This window comes from Mercenaria mercenaria, chromosome 1 (assembly GCF_021730395.1).
Source record: "Mercenaria mercenaria strain notata chromosome 1, MADL_Memer_1, whole genome shotgun sequence".
Classification (NCBI taxonomy): domain Eukaryota; kingdom Metazoa; phylum Mollusca; class Bivalvia; order Venerida; family Veneridae; genus Mercenaria; species Mercenaria mercenaria.
Genome location: NC_069361.1, coordinates 4,927,342 through 4,945,453, shown reverse-complemented (window position 1 = coordinate 4,945,453; position 18,112 = coordinate 4,927,342). Strand labels below are relative to the sequence as shown.

The following is an 18,112-nucleotide window of genomic DNA, read 5'->3' as shown; positions in this document are numbered from 1 at the left end:
GCTTTTTTAGCCTTCCCCCAACACCCCCACTCCTTCCTCTACCCCTTATCCATTTTTTTTTATTTTGCAAATAATTAAAATGTATCATTGTTGACAACCGTCTGCTATATCCTTCCACTGCAGTTTCTTTTTCTTACGGGCAAAAATAATTCAAAAACCTTAAATCAATGGAATTCACTTGGAATGTTCATACAATACCCTATTACTTTGATAATAAAAAATGTTTTTTTATGGGCAACATTGAAGGTGTGAAATTTAAAGATAGTGAATTAGTTTCATTTTATTTCCTCCAATATTGATAATGACATGCTGAAGAATTTAGGAACAGACTTTTGAAGTTTCTACTTTTCAAGTAACTCAATTTAGCAAAAAATGGTATAAACGTATTTACTACCCACTGTAGTGAGAAGAAACTTCGAATTGCCGGAAGGCTGAAAATAAAAAAAATGTATTGATATGCAGAACCAGTGGTTTATATACAAGTGTGATATCAATGAAAGAGAAAGTATATATCAATAAATATAATGAGAAAACACTACTATTGAACGCACGTGTTGCATTCTTCATACGGTTTCTATGGCAACGAACTATACACAGGTAGCCACCAAAACTGGCAGTGTATCGACAAATCTTGTCAGCATTATACCTGGATAATTCTCTCACATCACGGGATCAAAATGGCCGCTTACAATATCTGTGTGATCTCCGTTTTTGTGATATTTGGATTACTGAATGTTATAAACGCTCAGGTGAGTTTGATTTTTCAATAACTGCAGATACTTCATATAAAATACGTCTGTTCTGTATCCCGTTACACCTGGTGACAAAATCAATACAGCAACAGCAAATCCGATATTGTTTCAGATGAAAATTTCATTATAGCTCAGGTTTCCCTGCAAATACAATATTCACTGTTATTATAAAACATGCTGAATTTACATATGCAATTTGATATGAATTTACATGTGCACTTTGGTAAAATATACACAATTGCTGCTTGCATATCGGTCTTAGGCCATCAACTCTTATCTGATATGTTTGACCTTATCATATATCAGTATAAATCCATTCACATACTCTATTTCCACATATCTTCACGCGGAGAAAACCTGTTTACAGCAGCACTAATCAGCCTATGAGATATTGTTACATATAGTTACATATGTTTTGTTCACGATGTGTGAAATAAATACATACAGAGACATTTGTTTGTTAGACAGAGATACATGACAGATCTTGGTAAAAATAGATATATGTTATGAAATGTTAATTAAATTTGGTCTGTATAAAAAAAATCAGACTTACGGCTTTCTCGAATGAAGTTTTTTTTTTATTGATATAGAAGAATTCTAACATCTTTTGACCTCTCTGTTACTGAGAAGTTTAGCTTGCAAAAATATCTTTAAATCTTTCAAGATACTGGAAGGAGTAAAAGCACTATTAATAAAAGATACAGGTCTGTTTTGCGTCTTATATAGGTTAGTTTGTCTTTAAACTGATATAGAACGATGTTACTATGTAAGCTGGAAAATGACTATAGTTATATTTTCCAATACGTAACTATAATGTTCTGGGCGTTTACCTATGTGCATTTACGCAAACAAGAGATGTATAAAGTACTGGTTACAGTTACTAAAAGCTGGCAATAATAGATATATAAAACTATGTTATAAAATGCTTCTACACTTTGATAGACTGGGATATGAATACTGGGTTACACTTGTTAGGAAGAATCTTAACAAAAAAGGTTTTGGGTATATATGGGAAGCACAGTATGTCGAAAACCACCAATTGTTTTTAACTGAATATGTTCAAAGGCTGAAGGACCAATATTTACAAAATTGGACAAATCAATGTTGCGATAGTGTAGAATTGTCTTACTACAAAGATTTTCAATTGAGACATGGAAAAGAAAACTACATAGCTTGTGTCGATATCATTAAATATAGAGTGTTTAGCTGCTCTCATTGTCTTATGATAGAGCGGAGATGCTATAATATTCCAGTGGAAACTCGATTTTGCTTTTACTGTGAATGTATTGTAGAGGATGAGTTACATTTTGTCTTAATATATCCTTTGTATAATGATCTTCGCGAGAAATATATACCAGCGCATTATACTACAAACCCCTCTTAAACCTGATTTTGTAATCTTATGTCTTGTACAAGTGAGACAACGATCAGAAATTTAGTCATGTACATATATTACTATAAAATTAAATTTACATATATATTATGTATATTAAATTTACACGTACAGGAATTTTTAGAGATGCTGTTAAGCTTCTACATGATCAAGCTCTTAGAGCTTATTTTAATCTTCTGTCCTTATTTGATCGTGTAGATATGGATGTTAAAACAAAATTGTCTTTATTTAATTCAATGGTCCTACCTATTTTACTATATGGCGCAGAAGTTTGGAGTGTCTACAAGTTAAAAGAAATTGACAAGTTACATGTTCGGTTTTGTAAATACCTCCTGGGTGTTAAAAGTCAGACCCCAAATTATGCGGTGTATGGTGAATTAGGGATAATACCTTTGTATGTTGTTTGTAAAATAAGAGCAATGAAATTTTGGTTAAAGATCATGAAGAACCCTAATACTTCTTTATATGATATTTATCTTGACCAGTGTAGAACTATTTACGGTATTTGCTGGTCAAATCAAATCAACTTTATTATAGATCACCTTGGTTACACGGATATACACATGAACTGTGATAATAATGTGAACTATTTCCCGTTGTCCCGTTGTTGAAAAACAGATTATATGATAAATTCATTCAAGAGTGGAGTGAATCTATAAATGTTATGCCTAAATTGGACAGTTACTGTAAATATAAAACGTCATTCTGTTTTGAGGATTATATTGTGAAATTAAAAAATACTGATTTACGAAAATTGTTTACTTGCATGAGATTAAGTTCACATCAGCTTGAAATTGAGATTGGTAGATATAATAATATAGATAGAAGTAGCAGACTATGTAAGATTTGTAACCAAAATGTTGTGGAGTCAGAATATCATTTCATTCTTTGTTGTAGTAAATATACTGATATTAGAAAAAAGCACCTTGGTAATACACAATGGCCCACTGTCCAAAAATTTAATAATTTAATGTCTTCAAAAAATGCGAAGGTGCTTGTTAAGCTAGCTAAGTTTATTAAAGAAGCCACGCAATATAGAGTTGATACACTTAAAAACAATACTACATAATGTAACGTAGATTATTGTATATGTTTTGTTTGTTTAGATGTTTCCTAACATTTTTGTTTTTCTTCTGTAATTTATATGTTTGTTTATTGTATGCATACACTTTTACTTTTTTGAACTGTATATGTATACATGTATTTGTATCAATTGTTAATATGCCATGTTCCTATTATATTTGTTAATGGCCAAAGGCATGTGTAATGCCGAATTTGCCGAATAAACCTTGAACTATTTAAAACGAAGAAAAGACCTGTTATCTAGTCAGTATTAGAATAATTTGTGTCAATTACTTGCTAGTACATGCACATGTATTTGCTTAATTTCATAGCTTCAGGTTTTATATTTAATGATTATTTATTATTATTATTTATTTAATATCCTCCACAATGTGAAGATTACATAACCCAGGTACCGCTATGTGCATTGCATTGAGCTACTTACGGTTACTTATTCAAACGAAATTGGTTGTGTATACTATATGTGCATATGTGCATATATATACTGTCTATATTATATATATAGAGAGAGATATATAGTTAACCAGTAGATAGTTACTAATCAGAACTGAGATTATTATATCATTCCCCAAGTAAGACTGTATGCTTGCATTCACATAACTGAATTGATATGCGTATTATTTTGCTGTAAATAAATTGTGTATGGGCCGGTGGCCTACATTTCACAAATAAACCTACACTTGTATTTGTTTCGTACTTGGGATAATGGAGTTCTTTTAATGTATAGAATTTCGCTTTCAGCTGCATTTCCTGTCAGAACAGAGTCAGCAAAATACTATTCTATGCATTCAAATGATCTTGTTATATCTTGACGATATTATATCATACTGAAGCTATGATCTTCCCATGTCTTAGGAAACTAAATAGGCGGTGATCTAAGATCTTTATGATAACTAGTGATGTTCGACTGCAATATGTTCAAAGAATATCTTACCCGATCATCCAATGGTAATTTATGTGGGTTGTGAAAACAAAATGGCATGAAAGCATGTTTCTCTCTCTAGCATGATATCCTACCAGCTTGAGGTAAAAGTTACCAATCTTAGCGATCAGATGTATCAAAATTGTTCAGAAAAAAAATTACATTTTTTCTATACTAACAAACTTTCAGAAAATACACGATGATAAAGTATTTTTGATAATTTAAAGGGACATGGGAATCAATTTATTACCTTTTTGTCATAATTATTAATTGACAATTTAAGGTACTACTATCATAATACTTATATACAAATATCTTAGGCGTTTATTTCCGAAGACGAAAACAAAACAAAAACATCATGAAAACATCAAAAAGAAAAAACATAATCTTATTTCAAATGAATAAATATTTAGTAAGAACATCAATTATTCTTGAGAGACAGGAGATTATAAACAAAATACCTTTGATAAGTAATTCGTCAAAACAGGCACCCTCCTTGTAAGCTTTTGACGGGCGTATTATATATATAATGATGATATCTGTAAGTCATCGCTCGTGTAAAGAGGCAACATTCTTGCGCGTGTTAATTAACCAGCAATCAATCTTTTAAACAGCGGTGATAAAAGATATATTTAAGACCAAGACAAGACGCCATCTGTAAATTAATGAATCAAAGACTTAACAATATGATCATTTCCATTAGAGATCTATTATGGTTTATGTATACATTTAAGTTTTAAGAGGACATCAAGTTATAACACTTCATAATTGGCATTCGTGTTAATAAAATGTTAATATAATAATGCTTTTATGTAACAATGTTTAATCACTGTAAGCGTGAGTTTTGTATCTTTCTATCACAGTGGTGATAATCTGAAAACTGCAAGGAAAAAAGAGAAGAAAATGTCATCCCCAACTTTGAGCGTGAAATATACGAGAACCACAACTCTTATCGGTATTGATTTTTTGCCTTGTGCGCCGTTGTAGTTGTTTCCCTTTACACTAAAATATCGATAAACCTGCTGTTTGGCATTTATAGGTAAACTCGGCTCTACATTTTCGAGCAACGCATCTTGGTTAGACAGAATTATTGAAGTATGCTAATTAAAGCAGAATATAACACATCTTTAAGCTACTGTAATTAATTGTATTTTATGGACTTTGCTAGATACCGACATTGTTTCACGAGTTATAAATGATTCTATTATATTAAACAATAAGTAAAATGTACGATTTTACAGTAAAAATACTTGTTTATCATGCGTATGTAATGTTGATTTTCTGTCCTGTATATGCTGAGTGGAGTTATAAGTTTCGTTGAATGCATGGACCAAAAAATGAAAAATAAAAAATGCCACTTTTTCAGTGGTAAAGGATATACATAAAACATCACACTAAACGATTCCTTTTCTTTCAAATCCCTTTTGAAAGCATTTCCCCTTTTTGCTGTGAAACGTAATGTTGAAAAATTATGTTCTCGGGTTATTTTTTTTTAATTTATCGCCATGAAAATTTCGATTTTGACAATTACTGCATATTGACTGTAAGTGTTTTACGCGTGATGTTTTATGGACCTTTGCGAATACACCGGATGGAGATAAGTTAAACACCCCAGGCTATGCTAATTACCCCCAAAATACGTCTGTAATAAAAATAATCAACTGAGACATAAAGTAGAGATGTTCTGCCATATATATCTTCTCATAACAGATATTTATTTATTAAATTATTTATCGGCAAATTGATCATAGATGTACTTGTTTTTTACTTATTATACTTTTTTGCATAAAATTTTAGATGGGTGTAGAAAATTATAACAGAAATTTAGGTGACGGTTAAGCAGTTTGTTTCAGAATAGTTTCGAACAGCTGGACAATACAACCTAAACTGAATTAAACACATATATAAATTTTGGCAATTTCTAGTGTCATGTGTGTTTTTAAATGCCTAGATCCACTACTATATAAGTTCACCATTTCATTTGAGTCATGTTTGTGCACATTTTTATTATACATACATTTGTTAAAAAAAACACATTTTATAATTGTCTAAAACACATACTATCTTACATTTTACAATTAACCTAAAGTATCTATTTGCTATTAAAAAATATTGTATTACAATAAAACTTCATTGTTTCACAATTAAAATTAAAGATGCAGTTTTCTCACAAAACAATAATAAAAGCGCAGGTATTGATACTATTATTGCGGAAATATATAAGCATTCTTTTGACGTTATTTCGCCCTTTTTATTGGCAATTTATAATAGAATTTTTGAACAGGGGGAATATCCAAAGAAATGGGGAGAAGGTATTATTGTCCTAATTTTTAAAGGAGGGAACATTGAAGATTCTAAGAACTATAGAGGAATTACTCTGATAAACGTTATTGCAAAAATTTATTCCCAAATATTACTTAACCGTCTAACCAAATGGTCTGTTAAGCATAGTAAAATTATTGACAATCAGTTTGGCTTTCAGAAAAGAAAATCTACGATAGACTGCATATTTTTGTTACACTCAATAATTGCTAAGTCACTGTCACAGGGTCAGAAGGTTTACTGCTGTTTTTTAGATTTCGAGAAATGTTTCGACAAACTAGATCGATCTTTTATTTTTCAAAAGTTGTTTACAGAAAACGTTAGCTCAAAATTTATAATAGCGCTACAAAGTATGTATGCATCAGTTAAAGCAGCTGTAAGGTATAACAACAAAATTTCGCCGTTCTTTGATTCAAATATTGGGGCAAAACAAGGTGACCCCAGTTCCACTTTATTATTTTTATTCTTTGTAAATGACATATTACAAAACATAAATTCCAATATAGACGGTCTTTTTACAATTGATGACGTCAAAATATTTATTTTGCTATTCGCTGATGACGCAGTTTTATTTGCGCATTCGCCTACAGCACTTCAGTCTATGTTAAATGATTTACACGCATATTGCCAAAGATGGGGACTTAAAGTAAATACCAATAAAACAAAAATTATGATTTTTGAAAAAGGCCGACATACTCAACACAATTTTATATAAATGATACAGCGTTGGAAAATGTGAAAATATTTAAGTATCTTGGAATAAATTTGTTCAAAAATGGTCAGTGGTACCGAACACAAAAGAAATTAGCTCAACATTCCCTGTTTTCATTACACAATTTATTTACAGTATTTAACCAGTTAGAATTATCTATTAATGAAAAATTTAAACTTTTTGATAGCATTGTTGGTTCAGTTTTAAACTACGGTGCTGAAATTTTTGGTTATCATGAAGGGAAAAATATAGAAATGATACACTGTAAATTTCTTAGAAAAATCTTATGCGTAAAAAAGACAACAAATCTTGATGGACTTTATGGTGAAACGGGGAGACATCCCATGCGAATACAACGAAAATTAATTATGATAAAATATTGGTTAAAAATACTCTCTTTAGGTAATGACTGCTTGCTCAAACGAATGTATAACGTCCTAAAACTTGATGCAGAAAATGGTCTTTCTTATGGTGGAAATAATTGGGCATTTCAAATAAAACAAAATTTAAATGAAATTGGAATGACAAATCTGTGGAATAATCAAGAACATTTAACAATTAATTTTCTGCAAATAAAAAGTAGAATACTCGACATCTATAAGCAAGAATGGTACGGTAGCGTTAATAATTCTAGTAGATTATCAACATACAGTCTTTATAAACATTCTTTTGAAATAGAAGAATATCTTAAAAAAGTTAACATTAACAAATTTCGAATTTCACTTACAAAATTTAGATTATCGTCACATAATTTAGCAATAGAAACCGGACGATACGAGAATGTTACACGTGAAAACAGACTTTGTACAAAATGCAATTTAAATGTAGTAGAAAATGAATTCCACTTTTTGTTAGTTTGCCCGAAATATTACAATCTACGTCGCAAATATTTGAAACCATATTACTGTCGTTGGCCAACAGCACAAAAGTTTCAAAATTTAATGTCTGCATCAAATACTCAGATATTAAACAATTTATCTAAATTTTTGTATTTTGCATTTAAGGAACGAAACAATGATTAAAGCATTTTTACGCTCATCATCTACATTACTTTACATACTTATTTTATCAGTAGAACATTATTACTTTGTAAACTGTGAATACGTAAATACTTTCTCTGTAAAACATTATCACTTAGTAAGCTGTGAGTCATCTTACATTACATGATTGTTTTTGTAATTGTATTGGCTATAAATGTGTATTTGTCATTTTATGCCAAATAAAGTATATATGTTAAAAATATGTACAATATTTCGCAAAAAGACTATAAAACATTTGTGAAGAGGTGTCCACCACGATAATCCAATCTAAAACCCCCGTCTTATCTGCTGCTTATCAGCGATTATGTAATAGTCGCTAATTGATGGACAATTTTTCACAACAGGGGTCCCCGTGGACCATGAAGATTTGTGGAGTATAGGTATTAATTTTCCTTTATAGAATGTAGAATAATAATATAGTTATAAAAATGTCTTTGTTTTCATAAAATATTTCTGCTAATATCATGATAATGAAAAAGGTCATATACAGGTGAAAGTGATTATTGTATTTGATAAATATACATCTGTTTGTTTTTTGTTTTTTCAATTTGAATAATAAGTTTCGTATAGTGTACCTTTTTCATCTTCTACTGAAATGTTCGCACGGGTAAATAAATCAAATTATCACCACAGTTAATATGACCATCATTCATTAATTTGTAATTTATACTTTTTCATCCACGCAGTGATCTGTGAACGTAAAGAAGTCATGGCTGTATGTAATATTTTAGGCCCATACATAACAAAATTTTCGCGAAATGTTTCAATTATTGAACAGTTTATTGAAATATCGTCAAAAATTATACCGGCACACAGTTTGTAAAGCAATTACATGGAATTAATTCTAATTGCCTTTTTAATTTAAGGCGGACTTTTTAAGACCAATTTATTTCCAATTAAAGATGTGACTTAAAGTTTGCCAATTCAAAAAAGTTTTACTTTTTATCATAATAAATAAATAAATAAATAAATAAATAAAATGCTCAAATAGATATGCAACACATTGATAAGCATGGCCTTGTGCCGTCGTACCGTTAAGTAAATATTTGTGAAAAGCGTGCTCAAGATTGCGATTACTTCATTTTCAAATTAAAATGGAAGCAATTTGTCATAATTCAATTTTAAAATAAAAAATACCCAGACAATGTATAGACAATGGAGAATACTTCACGAGGTTATAAAATAATATCATTTTGATAGAAAATGTTTTTATAGCCTTTTAAAACCTGACATAACCGATCTTTTCAAAATTTCTATATAGAAAAACATAGAAACCATAGTCATCAACTTCAAACAAAAATGGAAGCAATAAGTTTTTGTATCACATCGATAAAAAATATATTGAAATAAAGGGCAAAAAATGAAGATTACTTCACGAGGTTATAAAATTTTGTTAAATAACGATAAAAATACGTTTTTAATGTTTGAAATATATTTTCCTATACAAATCTATTGTAAAATTGCTTATCGATAAACACTATCGGGTCCGCGATCCGTGTATATTCAAGGGAGACTACTTTTGCCAAACTACTGGTCAGTGTATTGGAATGTTGGCCATGTCAACGCTGGGACAGGATATATATATATCATACTATTTTAAAATATTTTTGAGGGCGAAATATATCAAAATTTATAACTCCATATCCATAATTTAGATTTTAACTTTAAAGTGCAAGAGCCGTAATAATTGTCCCTTTAGGCCGCGGGGCATGTCAGACAAACAGACACTAATCCAATTTAGTAACGGTAATAAACAGAAATATATCAGCATTCGGTTAACTTATTGTCAAACGCGTTATTTGACTTTATCATACATATATAATCATTACAAAAAGATAAGATAAGAAATTTGTAACAACAACATTATAATACTTACAAACAAGAAACATGAAATTTACACCCGACCCAATGGACTTGTTATATTGACATGTACAATATTCAAGATTAATTATGAACATGTAGTTCTGTATGCTAATCAACTTTATGTTATGTTATGTTTTAATGCAATAAATAATTCTAGTAGTGAAAATGGTATTAAATGAATTAAAAAATAAATTTATTTTTATTTAATCTGACAAAGTAATGACATTAAACACGGAATTAGATTGACACACATGCCTATCTGATTCAGTTTATCCGGTGTCATCAGTACACGTGTACTGTGACGGGCAAAATTTTCCAAATTAGTAAAATCAGTGATATTGAAACGTTTAGGGAAGCAAGAAGACATAAAAATAACTTAAAAATAAACTCATTGAAAGAAAGATTAACTTTTCTAGTTTACTTCAATAACTTAATAAATGTTGTGAGATGATTATAAATATAAGAATATATCATTTTAAAAGACCATGTAAAGCTTCAAATCTGTCATTTTCTACAGAAATCAATTGGACTCGGGATCAAAATTAGTTACTTATTTCAAACGCATCGGGAAGCAAGAAGATCATATTTTATTGTATTAAAGTTATATTGAAAGAAAGTGCAAATATTGCAGATTACTTCAATAACTTAATAAATATTGTCAGATGATGCTTTTGATGTCATTTGATGTGTTAAAGTTTTTCTCCTATATTTCAATAGGCGTAAATTGACCGATAATGGCTAATCGATACACCCGATAACCTGTTTTCAAGGGAGACAATTTCGCCAATAAGCCAGCAAATTGGCTTAGATTTCTGGGTATGAATACTTGAAATATAGCTACAAATATATGAATATACTCGTATGTCAGGAAATATCCAGCCGCTTGCTTTTATAGGGAGCTTTACTTCCCACTTGGTCTGAAAATTAGCCATACAGATAAACATTCATTAATTTAGACCAGCAGTGCTGCAAAATATCTTTGATATCATTATAGTCTGAAAAAATATTCAAGAAACCACTATATTTGTGTTTATTGATATAATAGAACAGCGCAAAACTGGATTGAATAGGTTAAAGAATGAAAAAATATGGAGCACCCCTTAATGCTATGTATAACATAATTATAAATCATGCTCTTGAAAAATCCTCAATATGTGAACTCTTCACGGTAAGATAGTTCCATATCTCTCCTCCTATTAAAAAGCCAGGAATGCTTCCTGTAACAGTTGCTATGCATCCAAGTTTTAGTAATCATAATCTGAAAAATAGTAGGAAATTTCTGGATAAAAGGAAGCTTGGAAGAAGAAAAAAACAAAGACCGTTAGAATAAGTTTATTTGTAGAACTCTAGTCACATGCAACATATTATATTGCTTTGATTCAAAATATCCTTTTTTGAAAAGAAACAAAATGGAAACATCATGTAACACTTCGTTTCAAAGATTATATTTTTGGTAACAATCAATTATTCTTCAGAGACGGGAGATTAATCAACAAAACCACATTGGAACAACAGTTTTTCTTCATAACACAGAATATGTTTGTATGTAGTGTAGGTATACAAAGGTAATCCTGATAATAATTATCTACATTTCACCGCTCGTATGACTAGGCAATGTTCTTGCGTCTGTTGATTAATAAATATATCTAACGCCAATCAGTTTTTATCTTATTGACGCAGTGATGTGCCAGTCAGACAACATATGCATGATGCAACCAATTTCATTGTCGTATTAATTACATAATATTATATGAAAGGTAAACCATTTCTTTAAAAAAAAAGGAACGCTCCTGTCCATTATGTACATGTACTTCATAAAACCGACACGCATGTGAAAATAATATGCATTGATTTTATATGTCAACATGTAATCAATATAAGCACAAATGTGTCATTTTTTCCTCACTCGTGATAATCTTAAAATGCTAGAAGACGCTTTTACTCACATTTCACTGTGAGTAAATCAATTATTTACAAATTTCGTGTTCCTATACTACAAAAACAACAACAACAACAACAACAGGTTTTAGGTAACAGGCATTAGTATTTGGAAGCATTTCAATCGACATGTACTGGCAGCAAAAAATATATATTATATTATATACAAGCGGTACATAAAGCTACTTCTTAGATATTAAGTAGCGAAGTGTCTTTAACACATCAGCACTTGAATGTTATTTTTACGTACATAACTCCATGTATCCGAATAAGAATTGTTCACATTATCCATAAAGGTTATGAATGTTCTGCGTCATTATATAGATCCTGAGGGCGGCAAATGTTCCAACAGTAACTGCTTCTCAAACTACTTATTACGTAAAATTCCATTCAAGTTTATTGTTATTTGTTCTGTAGGAGATATAAATAGTAGGAACATGACCAATGCGATGTGTCTGACATCAGTATCTGAAAAAGACTAACTACATATGTTAAATTTAATGTCAAAAATAAGCAAAGACACAATATCAAAACGTATGCAGCAGTTCTTTGCAATTGAAAAAGAAACAAACTTCATCATTACTGAAGAGACTGTAGACTTGCTTGATGCTGAAAGAGGGAGGGTTAGTATGCAACAAAAACAGCTTCGGTGTGTAACTGCCAAATACCTAGCCTCGAGTGATTGACAAAGGCGAAATCTCCAATAAATAACGCTATAGAAAATCGCTCAATCGAAACAAAGAAGCGCGAAACTATCAAACCTTGAAAAACATAGACTAGCTTAAAACCCAAAATAGACTAGCAACCACATACTAGTAACAGCGAAAAACGTAAATAATTTTATTTAACATATTTAATTCTTGAAAAGGAAATACCTAACAGAAGTACTAAAACATAAGGCTTAAACAAAAGTACCAGTCAAAGACTGAAAAAGATTTTATTCGTTGATGTTGAAAGATGAACATACAATGTTTTGTTTTACCAGTTTAACTGATGGACACTCCAGGCAACATACGTCCAATGATATTTGGGAGATCGCTTGTTTGGTGCAAATGTAAGATGATAGGAAAGGAACATCATTTGAAATTATGTTTAGTGTAATTATAAATCATGTTAGTCAAAGATTTCCACTTGATCTATGTCTAAAATTCTTCACAGTAAAGTGGCAGGGGCCAGTTTTGTATTGTGGTTCGGGTAAGATATCAGAATAAAAGAGATAGATATATCTTTAAGGTATATTCAATTGTTTATTTGTGATGTTTATGTTTAAAAGCCAGGGATTCTCTCGAATGATCAACTGTTGTTTAAAATAAATAAATGCTTGAATCAATTTTCCTTCGAAGAGGTGGTTGGGTCTAAAATCTTACATGAGACAAAACGAAAACGGCCATCTATCCATCAAGGTTCATATCAAATTTACAAAAAAAAAAAAGCAAAAAAACAAAAGCAAAAAACGATTATTAGACCCTTTCCCAGCCACATTTATTTACGTATAAAATATTAATACAATTTAGGTCAGTCGTTTGCTGGTCTCACTATGTGTGCAATTTGGGTCGTTATCTACCTCATTTGGTGTATCAATACTCGTTTTCTATAAGCCCTCTACCGACGGTAGGTTTTTGTTGTACAACACCAGTTAAATTCAAGATGTACAGCCAAATATTATCGTGTGTATGATGCTATTCCTTGATTTCGTAAATCTTAAGTCTTGACTTACAGATTAGGACATGTTCTATTTCGTAAGCTTTGCCTTACGGACCCCCACGTTGACAAGCAACAAATTGGTAAATAATTAGTTGATAAGAGGCAAGTGAATGAAATTCCAGAAACAATTGGCCAAAAAATAAACACAAATCTGAATATAAAATGGCTTCTAATGCATAATGGAAAAAGGATGACACTGAAAAGTTAAATGATTTAGGCCGCGCCATGAGAAAACCAACACAGTGGTTTCCAACCAGCATCCGCGCAGTCTGGTCCATGCTGTTCGCTAACGGTTTCTCTAATTGTAATAGACTTTGAAAGCAAACATCACTGATCCTGACCAGACTGCGCGGATGCACAGGCTGGTCTGCATCCATGCTGGTCGCAAAGCCACTATGTTGGTTTTCTCATGGCGTGGCTCATTTGTGTCATGCGTAATCAAATTCATGGGATATAAAAAGGTGAATATTATTTTTTATAATATTAATAGTTACATTCTTTTCAGTGCCTGATGCACTATGTTTACTAGGTAAATCTCTGTGATTAATATGGTAATGGAATACTGTCTGTATGTGAAAAATGTACAATTTCAAAATTGTACATCTCTGAGATAATTAGTGTTGTACAACAAAAAAACTACCGTCTGTAGAGGGCTTATCATTTGATGAAAATGCCATTCTATTAAATGCTAAATACATTGCACGTTTAAAGCATTCATTCTTCTAAAAATTATTTTATGATTAATTTCGTAGTGGCATCAATACAAGTACGTGGAACTTTCGATTTAACTATCCCGTGCCCTTTAAACTTCTGTTTTAAATGATTTTATTTTGGGAACACCATCAACTATTCCTGGAATGCAGATTAATTATTATCACCAACAGTTCTACAGAACACAGAATCTGTGTATATGCTGAAACGTATAACAAACCAATATTCTTAGTAAACGTTTGTTTCTCTAAAAGCAATCAAATGTATTACCGTGGTAACGATATAAATATTGAAGCCAAACACAGGACATCATTTGAGCCGTGCCATGGGAAAACCAACATAGTGGCTTTGCGACCAGCATGGATCCAGACCAGCCTGCGCATCCGCGCAGTCTGGTCAGGATCCATGCTGTTCGCTAACAGTTTCTTCAATAGTAATAGGCTTTGAAAGCGAACAGCATGGAGCCTGACCAGACTGCGCGGATGCGCAGGCTGGTCTGGATCCATGCTGGTCGCAAACCCATTATGTTGGTTTTCTCATGGCACGGCTCATTTGTAAAGTACAACCATTCTTTACTGACATGTTGCTAACATAAAATAGTATGCTTGTACTCCACACGTAAGTCTCAGACAGACATTATACCTAGTTTTTGTTCATAAAAGTTGGTGTTCGTGTAAGTACACGTATCAACATGAAATAACTGTTAGTGTTTCTGTCACATCACTGCTAAATGTTGCTAAAGTAAAGAACAAATAAAAAGATCAAGAACATGTTAAAGGAAGCACATAAATCATGAATACGTAAATATGCCAGCTGCATAAATAAGTACGAAAGAATACCATCGGCTACTAGCTTTGAAATATGATTATTTCTTCTAAACTATTAAGGCGAATGAAAACGGATATAAATGTATGTAGAACTGCTGTTATTGTCACTTTTCGGGGGTGTTTTTTACAGGTGAGGAAACGTGTGTTAACAGAGAGATTCTAGCACTCACGTGCTGTTATAACACCTTTTTACATATGTGCGTTCCGTGGCAAAGCATAAACGTATTACGGCCCCAAAACGGATAATTCAAAAGAAAACGACGTCAACGTGAAAAAACAACGTAGACTTTACCGCGCAATTCATGGAAATTTAATGACGTTGAGGATCAATATATTCATTTTCCTGGTTTTTACGCGTTTTATGCTAGAATAGCGTTAGCGCATGTTCCTTTCGTGTTAAAACACCTTCAGAATCCCTCGAGAATCGTTGGTACTCGAGCCCGTTAGGGATTTTGCAGATGTCATAACACGAAAAAACATGCGTTATCCCTACATTATAGATAAGTTAAAATGATTTGCGGCAAAATATCCAAGATTAACTTTTTTGTGTTTATTGAGAGATTGTTTGACTCAAACCAAGAAACTGGACAAGAAAACAAAAGTATACCATTTCTATTTAAGAATGTGTTAAACTAGTAATCAACAAAAGCGCTTTTATAGGGCATATTACTTAAAACAAATTGATCAAAACAATAGTTTGTTATGTGTTTAATATGTACTTGTTACTTTTATTTGGCTGTTATGTCGTATTTGTAAAGTATAATGATTAGCGTTTGTTAATTTTATATGTTTTATATGGATTTCTATTATGCAGGTTGGAAAACTAAATGCTAAATCACATATATAGATAGAACTATATTATGTCCACGATCATGATTGCAAACTATAAAGAAACCTCATAACATAGTAGGGTTATTTAAATAGACGCTGTATTCGACTCGAGCGAACTTTGCCGGGTTTGATCAGTGTGATCACAAAATCCTAGATCTAGCTATTGATATAATGACTCTTTTATTACACACCTCCACCTTTCTGGTTTGTTGTTTTGTTATCGAACGAACTCTTCGATATTTAACAATATTAAAATAGAACTGAGTGTAGTTTTTGTGCACGCTATCTAAAGAATTGTGTCATGAAAGTTGTCCGGTAACAGATTTTTTTTCTGCCTGTTCGTATTTACTATTTTTGACAGAATTTATATAGGTATAATTATAATAAATGAAGATACATATTTTGATGTCCAATACTAGTAATTGTATTTTGGTCATCGGTACATCTCAGGCAAGTTATCAGAAGACCATATAAGAGGTCTGCTTATGTTTAAACTTATTTCTCGTATGACCTGGGAATATCCTTACGTATGGACAGAATATTTATTTAACGGTTATCAAATCATAGCAGTATTAAAAAGACCAAGATGATACACCGGTTTTATTGATATATCACGATAAACCAATCTTCTGTCCATTACGGAATAATGTTTTGAAAATAATAATATGCAGATGATGTACATGAACAAAATACAGTCGTAAGTCGTAGTAAATGAATAAGGAGATGCGACTGTTTTCCGTTAAGCTCAGTTGTCGAATAGCTCTGTATTTATCTGACATGATCATAACTTAGCACAAACGCAAAAATCTTATTTTATTTTAGCTTATTTGTTTGTGAACATAAAATAACTTACGCATAACATGCATTAGTTATGTATATTTGTCGTGTTATTTCTAGTTTATGATTCTGTAGATAAATAATTGTTTGTCAATGCTCACTTTTAAATCAATTAAAATGTTTTATATCATGATAGGGAATTATTTGCGAAAGTAAATATGTCGTACATTTACATTGTTTATTAACTTTTGAAAATGATATAAGCAAGGAGATAGTGTGGATCTTGTGATGATTTAAAATATATTTATTGCTTTGATATCTGAAATAGTTTTAAAGGACCATACAGAAATAATGTACGTTAGTACCATGATTCTGGTTGTTATGGAAACGAAATCAGTAAAATGAAACATATTTTAATAAAGCTGGTTTGATGGGTAGAGTGTGATAAGGGCCACGTCTGGGGATATTCATTGTTTCCAAAAACAAGAGATAGATTTTTAAATGCTACCAGAATGGGACACCGTGCAATGCTTGAGAAACTTTTGTTTTACTCAAATAGTAAAATGGCTCAAATCCTTTCTTTCAAACATGTAATATGATTATATTTACAAATACTAGAATTTAACTGGTATACATGCATGTATGCCATCGATATGCAAAAATCAGAAGAATGTATGGAAATTATTGCAAATATAGTACCACATTACCCTATGTTTAACATATTCATAAATTATGTTCGATATCTAAAACTTCCAACAGTTAGGTCTGTAACTTTCGTATGAGAGTTATGAAACACTGTATTACTTTGATTCAAAATATCATTCGAACACGCCTTCATCCCAAAGGAACAAAGTAGAAACACCAGGTAACAATTGTTCAAATAACATATTTTGGTTACACAATTAATTATTTCTTGAGAGACAGGAGTTTGTTAACAACAACGGTTTTGCAGAACAGAGAATCTCCCAGGTATTTTCTGAAACTAATACAGAATGTACGAGGGTCATTCAACAAATAACGCACGTGAATAAAGAATATTGAATGTATACTAGTATAGTCTCATGCGTCACGTTGCATGATGTTTAAAAGGAAAGTCAACGAGCATTATGAACAAATTTCATGCATACCTGTTCACAAGGTTTTCAGGCGTGACACATACGCCTTCTCCGCGGCCGCTTTTTCAAATTTTGATTATTGCAGTTTTAAATGAAATGCTGCTTCCTGATTTGTCTAAAAA

The 18,112-nt window shown here is 31.4% G+C and overlaps 1 protein-coding gene across 1 annotated transcript in view; it reads left to right on the top strand.

The window, feature by feature from the left end:
* The first annotated feature begins 593 nt into the window (after positions 1-593).
* LOC128555611 (glutamate receptor ionotropic, kainate 3-like) overlaps positions 594-18,112 on the top strand; it is a 50,459-nt gene continuing 32,940 nt past the window's right edge. The window contains exon 1 of the mRNA XM_053538422.1: positions 594-749. Coding sequence (XP_053394397.1) covers positions 678-749 — 72 coding nt within the window. The 5' untranslated portion in view covers positions 594-677. The remainder of the gene's footprint in view (positions 750-18,112) is intronic.